General features: G+C 40.3%; 1 protein-coding gene across 1 annotated transcript in view; it reads right to left on the bottom strand.

Moving 5' to 3' along the window:
* The window catches only part of LOC112116906 (transthyretin), a 15,593-nt gene extending 11,603 nt beyond the window's left edge, over positions 1–3,990 (bottom strand). Inside the window, exons 1-2 of the mRNA XM_024214654.2 lie at positions 3,901–3,990; positions 2,796–2,935 (exon numbers count right to left, since the gene is read on the bottom strand). Of these exons, the coding sequence (XP_024070422.2) occupies positions 2,796–2,935; positions 3,901–3,969 (209 nt within the window). The 5' untranslated portion in view covers positions 3,970–3,990. The remainder of the gene's footprint in view (positions 1–2,795; positions 2,936–3,900) is intronic.
* Positions 3,991–10,799: the final 6,809 nt, after the last annotated feature.

Below are 10,799 nucleotides of genomic sequence, written 5' to 3'. Positions count from 1 at the left end.
GAAGTGGGTATTCACCCACGAAAGCTTATGCTCCAATACATCTGTTAGTCTTTAAGGTGCCACAGGACTCTCTGTTGTTTCTTGACTGACAGCAGTTTTGGGCAAGCACATTTATTGGTGCGTTCACTAAATCACAAGCAGAGGCAGTCAGACAGCTACGCATCCTTAACACAAAGTACAGGAGAAATGCATCTTTTGCTTGTGACTGCTGCTGTTTAACAAGTTCTCTAGCCACCAATTTCCTTGTCATCTCACTGTAATGGTATCCTAAACTGAACTGCCAGAGTTACATTTCGTTCATTTACACTAAAGCAGAGGAACAAGGACACAGGCATTAGTTTGATTTTAAGTTACTCAGTAGGCAAACAAGATGAAAGTTTGTCCCAGTGAAAGCTGGAGTAAATGGGCCACTAATACAGAAAACATCCATTCCTGTGAGTCTCTCACTGTCAGAGGCTCTATCAAAATAAATATGATGGAAAACCTATTAGTAGTTTTGTTGTTACGGTCTGCTAAAGTCCTGTATCCCTGGGACAACAATTAAAAAACCAACAACAAAACCCGTTCTGAATCAATGTAATAGCAGTGCAGGGGTCATCCTAACAATGTTGAGTAACACCAGGTTTCAAATTCTCCACTTCTTGGCGTTGGTCAAATTATTATTTTACTTTCTGAATTATGCAAAATATTTGCAACTTTGGCACACTTGCTTTTAATTGGGTTTTATACTTCAGGTCTAGAACAGGGGTGGCCAAACTATGACTCGCAAGCCACATGTGGCTCTTTTACCATTAAAGTGTGGCTCATGGAACCCCACCCCCAGCCCACTCCCATTCTCCACCTACCAGCCGGGGAGGGGGGGGCCCTCAGGATGTCTGCCTTGCAGTGGGGTGGTGGGGTATGGGTTTCTGCCCAGCATGGAGGAGGGTCTTGGGGCTTCAGCCCTGTGGAGTGCACCTGTCAGGGCTCGGGGCTTCAGCAGGAGTGGGGCTGAAGCATCGAGCCCTGCCAGGCACCTCCTGGGGGGCTGAAGCCCCAGCTCCTGGCAGGTGTGCCCCAGCTCTTGAACTTCTGAAGATTGTTGTATGTGGCTCAGAGGCCCAGTAAGTTTGGCCACCCCTGGTCTAGAACCACTATTAACCAGGTCTTGTGGCTCAGGTTAGGTCTTGTAAACATAGATCTGTTTAAAATAGAAAATAACCTAACAGTACTGCAAGCCCAGTGGTTATAAAATGTCTCAAAATTTGTCAGCTGATCAAACAAGTAGCGTGTTTGAAAGTAGCACGGCGTTAGCCAAATATCCAGAGAAGAATTAACACCATGCCATTCAGGTCATGGAATAGAGGAAGGAATACAGTTTAGTGGACTTTCTACAAAAACACTAGACTATAATTCTTCCTACTACTCTCCCAGGCAAAAATTTCCAAATTTGTGTGTCTAAAGTTAGTCTCCTAAATTCATATTTAGATGCCTAAAAAAGAGTGACTCGATTTTCAGTGGTACTGAACACCTGTAGTTTCCACTGACTTCAGTGGAAGCTACTGGCTCATAAAAGCTGCAGGCTATATCCCCAAATGACAATTAAGAACAATGTTACAGTCTAAACTGTTATATCACACAGCTAAGGGATGATAGTATTTATCTCGGTCCTCTGCAGATTGCATATAATCATGTTATGTATGCTTTAAAAAACTACTCTCACATAGTTTTAAAAGAATATAGTTTCCCTAATGATGGCAGAAAAGCATACTGTGGTTTTTACAGATCAATAGACTTATCCCATCATCCTGCATCAGAAGCTTGGCAAAAATATTAAGTTTTATACAGGATTTCGCTCTTTAAATCCATTCTGAATGCTGCTTGTTCCTAGATTAGCTCTAGGAAGTTTCTGCAGATCTGTTCAGCTATGTTGTATAGTACATATGGGGCTTGTTTGTGAAATACCTAGAGACAGAGGCAAACAAAGGTCTCAGTGCTGCAGATAGAAGTAAATAGTGTCTCAAAATCTTTAGCAAAAGATATTAAGGAAGATCTATTGGCTAGGGTGCTCACTTGGGAGACCTGGCTTCTGGTGTGCCCTTGGGCTAGTCACTTAATCTCTCTGTGGCTCAGTTCACTAGCTGTAAAATTGGAATAATAGTACTTCCCAACCTCACAGGGGTGTTTTGAGGATAAATACATTAAAGGTTGTGAGCTGCTCAGATACTACAGTAATATGTGCAATATAAGTGCCATAAATAAAAACACACAAACAAACGTTGTGGACCCTCTTCTGCTCTTGGTTACCCCAGTGTAACATTGTCCAAGGAGTTTCTCCTGACTTACACTTGTGTAAGTGAAAGCAGTAGGAAAGGGCTTTTCTTGTGTGCATGTTTAGGGCTTTCTAACAAAGTTTAGAGCCTCTAGGAGTTTGGATTCCTCCTCTACAAATAAAGCTCTGGACCTACTGTATATCAAGATGGTTACCCTGAATTATATAGAAGGTCAGGTGCACAGGTTGTTGGGTTTTTTAAACATAGGTACAACAGCACCTTTTGAAAACTAGGAGAAAAATTTAAAATATTCCCTCACTAAGGTAAAATGAACAACTTGAAGTAATTCTCCCTACTAGTATATATTCTCACCATGGGCCTAATCCCATGAACTCAATGGACTTCGGATCAGGCCCCATATGCTTTTTTACAAAGTAAGAGGGACAAGCTACAAAATAAGTTGATCTTCCAGTCAGGATCTCCTTTATATCTCATTTTGTTCTTCAAGACATCTTGAAAGTTTCATAGCACAACAGAACTTACCCGGTAGCGAAGTCCTGCCAGTTTCCACCTGCAGCCTTTTTAAACACTTTAACTGCTACATTGGCAGCTGGACTTCCTCTAACTGCATCCAGAACTTTCACCATAAGAGGGCACTTGGAATCAACAGACCCATGGGAAACCTTGAGAAAGTAAAAGAGGTTTTTGTAGTGTAGCAAATTATATAGGGCATGTTCAACATGCCTATTAGAAATCTTCTTCCAAAGAGCGGAAAAGCCACACTTGCCGCGTTTAAAGACCACATGAGGGCACATTCCAAGCAAAGTAGTATTTTAAACACAATATAGTTCACAAATAGATGTTTCTCATGCCAGAATAATCTTAGATTGGATACATTGTACTACTTCAGGGAAAGCTTGCATAATAAATATGTAGATATAGTTTAAGGCAATAAATAGCTCTGGAAAACAACATGCTAATTAAGGATGTATCTTTAAATGAGGTCAGAAAAAGGACAAGAAAATAATGAATGAGTATCTGTTCTTGCCAATCACCACAGCCTCTGCTTCTGATAAACAGCATCATTGCCTTAGAAATATCTCTTAGGCTGGGAGGAAATTGGCTTCTTCAACTTTGCTATACTGTGTTTAATTCTTAGTAATGCTTCAATAGCATCTCCCATCTGAGGATCTTGCAGTGTTTTATAAGGAGTAAACAATTAAGCCTCAGGACACCCTTGTGAGGAAGGTAAAATTATCCCCATTTTACAGATATAGGAATTGAATCACAGAGAATCAAAGGGACTTGCCTAACATCACTGTCAGAACCAGGAATAGAGCCCAAATCTTCTAGATCCCAGCCCCTTACTTTAACCACAAGACCTCACTGAAGCAAATGAGCCCCAAGACCTTTGAAATAATAGATAGCTGAATCCCAAAATTGACTTTATTTTAACTATTACTGTAAATTTTCAAGGAAATGCGTGAGAAAAATGGCAGTACCAGACCATTGTAGCATAGCAATGGCTGCAGGAATTGGTTTTAGGCTAGTAATGCATACAATATAAAATAGATGTGTGTGCCTGTATTCAGAGAGTTTATGCTATTTGCAATCATTTTAATTCCCCCTTCAATGCCAAAATACTTACCAGTGGTGCAGCTTCAGAAAGAAATACCAGTCCAGCTAAGAGACCGAGAAGCACAGAATGAAAGGCCATTCTGTTTGCTGTTAGTGAGCCTCTGTGCCAGCAGCTAGAAGCTGATGGGATTTGGGATTTTATACCCAAGCCTACCACAAAACAGGCTGCTTATCTGATGCCCATATGACTTCAAACCTGCTGATTCTGATTATTTACTTAGTAAACAATCCAATCCTGCAGTCATTCCATACATGGAACTGCCACTGAAGTCAATGGGACTTTTGCATGTGGAAGGACTGCAGGATGATTGGAGCTAAGAGAATAAGTAACCCACACAAACATGAACCTTGCCTGGGGAGATTAGGCTGTTAGAATACCCTCTGTAAAATAATGCAAGTAATTTGTTTTTCTCTGGCTATGTAACTGGTTATAGCAGGCCCTACTACCCTTGCTGACTTATTGGGAGAATTCCTCATATAGTCAGTCTTATTCCTTGTCTACTCCCATGCAGGTTTCCTTTTACGTGTAATGTTTTTGAGGACCAGCTGTCCAATCAGAGTGATATTGCCTTTCATGACACGGTATAGGTGGAATATGATAAAACGCTGCACAATACACAAAAAATACTATGGTGAAATCCTGGTCCCATTGAAGGCAATGGCCAAGTTCCCGTTGACTTTAATGGGACCAGGATTTCACCCCTAGTTATTTAATGGCATATCTTTGTGAACTGAACTCACACAAGAAATGGCAAATGACAGTGCTAATAACAAATGATTTTTGTTTTATCTGTGCACCTGTCACTACTTGCTTTTTGTCTTGGCATGGCAGAGTGGTTTCTATCTTAACTGGAAATGTGAGTCTTATAGTTCTTGCCTCATTTTCAAAATCTATCTAAAAAGGAGGCATGAATTTTGAGGAGGCAGTAAATTTAGCTTTCAGGACTTGATCCTGCATCATTAAGGTGTTGGGAGTTTTGCCATTGACTTGAATTAGATCATGATCAAGCCCTTAGAGAGAAGTTTTAAAGGACAACTGGTCTAATTTTTCCACTCCCTTGTGTAGTCATTTACACGTGTACAAAGTTATTGTTGATTTTAAAAAACATATTACAGAGACCTAGCAGGGTCCCTGGGTGCTAAATGCTGTACAGACATTGAAGCAGACACAATCCCAACCCATAGAAATTGCAATGGCAGCATTCTACACCCACTTTGCACATATAAAAACAACCACACAAGGTGTAAGGCAGTTGAGAATCAGGCTCGGTTTCCTTGTATACCAGTGGGAGTTACTCACTTCTGACAATCAAAAATTCTGCTGTCGGATTGACATGGCAAATCTTTCTTTCACGTATGAGAATCCCTCTCCAGCAGTGGACTTTCTGCACATGGAAGGGAATCAGAGATCTGCCCTGTGTATCTGCAAGCAGCATTTTGCCATTATCTCTTAAGACTCTCTGTAGGAATGTTAATCGATAAAACAGAAAATGATCCCGTTTTCAGCAAAATGTCACCATGGCCATAATATTGGCGACCTCTAGAAAGTATTTCTTTTAGCTTCACATGCGATGTCTCTGTGGTTGGACACTGAATTTGGAAGAAGCAGACTTTCTTGACTTCTTCGCAAGATTTCAGCTTTGCAAAATTATCTATAGGAATAGCATATTTCAGTATCTAGTATTATATACTTTATTTTCATTCAAAATACCATTGTCCTTTTGGCAGGGCTGTCAGTAGGGATGGGTACAAAGATATGGAAATATTCTGCCTCTCAGCCTAAATATCAAACCAATCTCTCCTTCTCTTTCCTTTTGATTTTTTGAAGATGGTCTGAATTATATCTTCAATTCTGTGAGTCCTAGGGCATCTCTGGAATCAGGAGGAAGGTAATGAGCTCTGGGGCTCTTCTATCCTGGGGAACTTTGGAGCATATGAAATTTAAATAGAATGACCATATCCCACTGCAGGCATTGCCAGACAAGGGCTGTCCCTCCACTGAAGATAAAAGGTATAGAAAGGATCAGGGAACAGAAAATAAGTGGCTCGGGGCCTGTTGGAATTGGAGCACTAGACAAAAGAGGTCTGTTTGGAGTCAGGAGACTTGATAGGAGTTAGATAAAGGTAGGGGGTTCTGGCTGGCTCAGCAAGAGACTAGGTTGGATACAGAAGGAGGTGGTTATGGAAACATGTGGATAATCCTCAAATATGCCAACCCTTTAGGGCTTAGCTGAATGCCAAATTATTTGAAGTTCACCAGCTCCTAGTTAAAATTAATACATATTTTTAATGAAAGCATGCTACCTATTTGGAAGCATTACAGTGTTCAGGTCAAGAACAAACATGTCCTGTTATTTCTCTTGTTTACGTCAAAGCAGTTTTCCAGACTCTATACTATACGCCTCTCTCTCCTTCTCTCTCTCACCCTCCCCCTTCACTAGTAACCTCTTTGTTTTCTGTTGTATTTACATGTATTTTGTATTTAATTAGGAATCCAAGTACTTTTACATGAATAGTTGATTGGAATGACCATTACAATTACTGTATTTTAACATTTGACTTTGGCCACCACAAAACTGTAACCTTCTGCTGGTATGATTGATCATCTATTATCTGAGGGAAAATAGACATTAGAATTTGTCGTGTAGTAATCTGAATAGCTTTCCACAATGAGTTTCCCAAAGAGTTCATGAATTTGTAGGCTTTATACAAATTTTAATCATTTATCTATTCTGAAAGGCATGGATGGATTCTGTTTTGTTACTATGGAATAGCATCACAGTGAACTGTATTTGGGGGATAATCTATGGTTTACTTCTCAGACTAGTATGCCTACAGCTTTAAGGAAGGGTGGGGAGATGGACAGTTGAGTTCCCTTGAAATCTAGGGGTACGCCCAGACGGCGGGTAGCAATCAATCTGTCGGGGATCGATATATCACGTCTTGTCTAGACGCGATATATTGATCCCCGAACGCACTCCCGTCAATTCCAGAACTCCACCAGGGCGAGCGGCGGTAGCGGAGTCGACGGGGAAGCCTCGGCCGTCAATCCTGCACCGTGAGGATGGGAGGTAAGTTGAAATAAGATATGTTGACTTCAGCTACGCTATTCCTGTAGCTGAAGTTGCGTATCTTACATCGACCCCCCCCCCACAGTGTAGACCAGCCCAAGGAGAATGAACATCGACATTGGGTGTCAAGAGCTCTTGTGTTCTAAATACAACTTTGACACTGACTTGCTATGTGGCCTTTGGTAAATCAGTGAGAACCCGATCCAATGTCCCGTGAAGTCAATGAGAGTGTTTCCATTGACTTCGGTGAGTGTTGAATTGGTTTTTAATGTCTGTGCCACAGTTACCACATCTGTATAACTGGGGATATTATTTTCCTTCCTTTGAGGGGTGTCGAGGGTTAATATTTGCACAGTGCTTTAAATATGTAAAGCACTCTTTAAATGTTAAATACTAATCGGCTATGGGACACTTAGCTCTGGGTTAATGAGCATAAATATATTTACAATTTTAATTATCATTCAGACATTTTTCTTAAGTTAATATTTTGATTGAGTGAGGGGGAGAGAAATACTTCTTGTGGTTTGCATGTAGTTAATAAATACATATTTATCTTGTGTATTAAGTGAGCTTGAAAAAGACAGAAGGTTAAAAGTGCTACCAGAAGGATTTAGAACTAATGAAAACATTTAAGTTGTATTCCCTTTAACAAGCATAAAGTCAAATTCAAATTATTTACTCATGTCTATAAGTTTCTGGGATGGAACCCAAACCCTATAAAAGGAACATCCAGATAGTGAATTTTTGCTGTGATGCTTTTGTAATTGATGAATGCACTTGGTGTCAATTCATCTGAGTAAGCTCTCACTTTGAAGAGTTTAAACTCCGAGGTCACTGGGCAAATGAGCATGATAGTTTCTGAGATACTATTTCGTTAGCTGCCTGTGCAGTTCCTGCAATCCCATTAGAACAAAACTTCTGTTCTTTTACTTTAATACATATTCAAACCAAGAGACTAATCCATCAGCCTAGACAAATGATTGCCAAAAAACAACAATCAGTTTATACACAACTTTAATTGAATCACACAGAGACAGAGATGAAATCTCTCTTAACCTCTCCATATTACTGAGAATCGGCTTGTGCTGTCAAGAAGATCGGTATTTTTAAAGGTCAACTTTTCTTAGCATGATGACTAGAGGGTTTAAGTTATAAAATTATTTTGTGCTACTTGCTGTGGTAGTGGGTGATATAAAATCCTGCAACATGATGGAAAGTTTTTCTTCAGGAAAAAAACAGAACTCACAGATTTCAGAGGGTGCAAGATAGAAACTTGAAAGAGACAGTGTGGGGCACTGCTTTATAAAAAGAACAACATGTTTCATAAACTGCAGAAAAACTAGTATATTTTCATTGAAATATGTTTGTTTGGTTTGATTTTGATCTAATTATATTATCTAATATGACCTTTACTTATACTGGTGGTGTTGTCACTGAATACCTATCCCTAGCCACTATTATCATTAACTCAAGTCTGTAGGGCCAGATTATGATCTTTTTAGGTTGTGCATATGTTTGCTGTGAATCCTGTGTCAGCTATCACAGATGTGTACTTTGCTCAGTATCTTGCTGTTTCAGATTGTTAAATGCTTAGTCAAATGATCACAGGCACTTTATTCTGGTACCTAATACAAATAGACATGTGGAAATACTTTTTTCGTCCCTAGTACTCAGTTCCAGCATTGTACCGTAATGTGCTTGGAAGTTTCTTCTACCTTGCATAAAACATGCTGTTGAAAAACTGTAATTTTTAAATCAAGATTGCACTTTTTAAAAAAAAGATTATATGTTCTAGTTCGAAAGGAATTATTTGGAAAAAATTCTATGTCCGTGCTATACAAGAGGTCAGACTAGATGATCAGAATGGTCCCTTCTGGCCTTAGAATCTAGGAATCTATGAAATGATATTTACACCTCTCATTTGAGTGGGTTCAGTATATTATATGTTACTATTTGGATTCATCTCAGTGTGTCTTCCTGGCCTGAGAGTCCTGGCAATAAAAGAAATTTCAGAGTTATTAGTCTACAGACCCCCTGCTACTCTCCTAGACTCCTGTCTCAACGAATTGTTGTTGGGAGTAGCACTGGAGTCCTCAGTATTCTAGGTGACTTCCTTGTGCATGTCAGTGACCATTCTTGCATGTGTTCTTGGGATAGCATGGCCTGTCAGAATCATGGAATTACTGTACTTCAGGTATTTGGGGTTCAACTCATTCAGGTGAGCTTACACTGGATCTTATCTTCTGGGAGAGAATCAAGATTGGTACATGAAGATGAGGCCTTATACGTGGGGAGATCATCACTTCCTGCAAGATGAGGTAGGGCCCATCCCCACTCTTATCTAGGTGGAGAACCTGTTTGAATGGTCATCCTCCCTAACAGGCTGCTGGATTGAGATGGTTTCCACATGTCTGAGGTATCATCTTGCTCAGGAGCTGCACACCATGAGGATGTTTTAGTGGAGTATCATGTCAGCCATTTATAAATGAATGTCAGTCATTTCGTAATACTATGTATGTGTTCGCTCACTGCTCACTTTGAGCTGTGATGATAAAACACAGACCATTGTCTGTCTTGTTTCATTAATTGCCTCAGTGCTTCTGGCAACGGGTTTCTGGAATTCTATCTCACCTCTGCATTAGTAAGTACAGTGTCTCAGCTCCTATACAGCAAGATGTCATCAAGTACACTGTTTGAATTAACTGTTTTCCATTTTCTGTCACCCAGCCCCAGTCACTACAGTTACTGTCACACAGTTTAGTAATTATGGGTCATGCAAATACACACATGTGAAGAATGTGGTCACACATCTTTGTCTTTCTCTTTTTATTATTTGCCCCAATGCCAGCTTCTGGCCAAGGATTTTTAGGAAATGCTGTGCTAAACATTCTGTCTCATATACACCGTTTCCAATAGGTACAAGGGCCTGACCATGGACTTCAATGGATTTTGGATCAGGCCCCAAATTCATTAACTGAATTTCCTGAGCCCACATAGGTAAGTGTATTTGTGCATGCACATAAATGTGAGCTTGATCAAAACCTTGCTCATGCATGCAAAGCAAAGGGGCCTGCATATGGTTGAATGTATCTTGATTTAGAATTCAATAAAAGCTTCAGGATTTTTCTCTTTCTGTTTTTGGGGTCTGCCCAGTGTTCAGTATGGTATAGAAACAGATCACTGGTATAGACTACAGACCCTGCAGAGAGACAGCACGTAGCAGGAGATAATAAAGTAAGTAGCTGCAAAGTATATGGTTGAGCAGCCACAATTCTTAGTTTAGAGCAGCTAAACCAAAAGCCTCCATTTAAATGCCATCAGGCTTTGCCAAAACAAAGGTGGTGAAAGCCAGGGGCTTACTCAGTAATTGACTCCAGGGAACCTCAGCAGTGAAACATTTCAGCAGCAAATCCCAAACTCTTTCCGTACAGGTAGAAAATGCAAGGGCCAAGGCGCCTGCTTAGGACACCTAGGCTTTGCAACTCGCATTGTTTCCTGCAAATGAGGGAAAGCAAGTTAGTTGTGTGCTAACTAACAGAGCTAGCAGGAGTTTAACTGGCCATTGTGGCCTAGGATAGTGTTGTGCCTGTGAAAATGAGGCCAACTATATTTTTTGCACATACAGACCCATCCTCCACTAACATGTATTCTGTGAAAAGTGCTGCCCACCTAGAGCTGGGCACAGAACTGCAATCACAAATTGCCACTTTAATTGGCTGAGCAAGAGCTATATTTTAATAAATCTTCCGTGCTTATAAACCCATTACCAGCTTCCTAACTGGTCGGAAGACTGGATTCTAGTGCCTGGATTATAGGAGTGGAGATTTCCTGAATATTT

The sequence above is a fragment of the Terrapene carolina genome, unplaced genomic scaffold (genome assembly GCF_002925995.2).
Source record: "Terrapene carolina triunguis isolate 2854851 unplaced genomic scaffold, T_m_triunguis-2.0 Scaffold58, whole genome shotgun sequence".
NCBI classification, from domain to species: Eukaryota; Metazoa; Chordata; order Testudines; family Emydidae; genus Terrapene; species Terrapene triunguis.
This window is presented reverse-complemented; position numbering and strand designations above follow the sequence as displayed.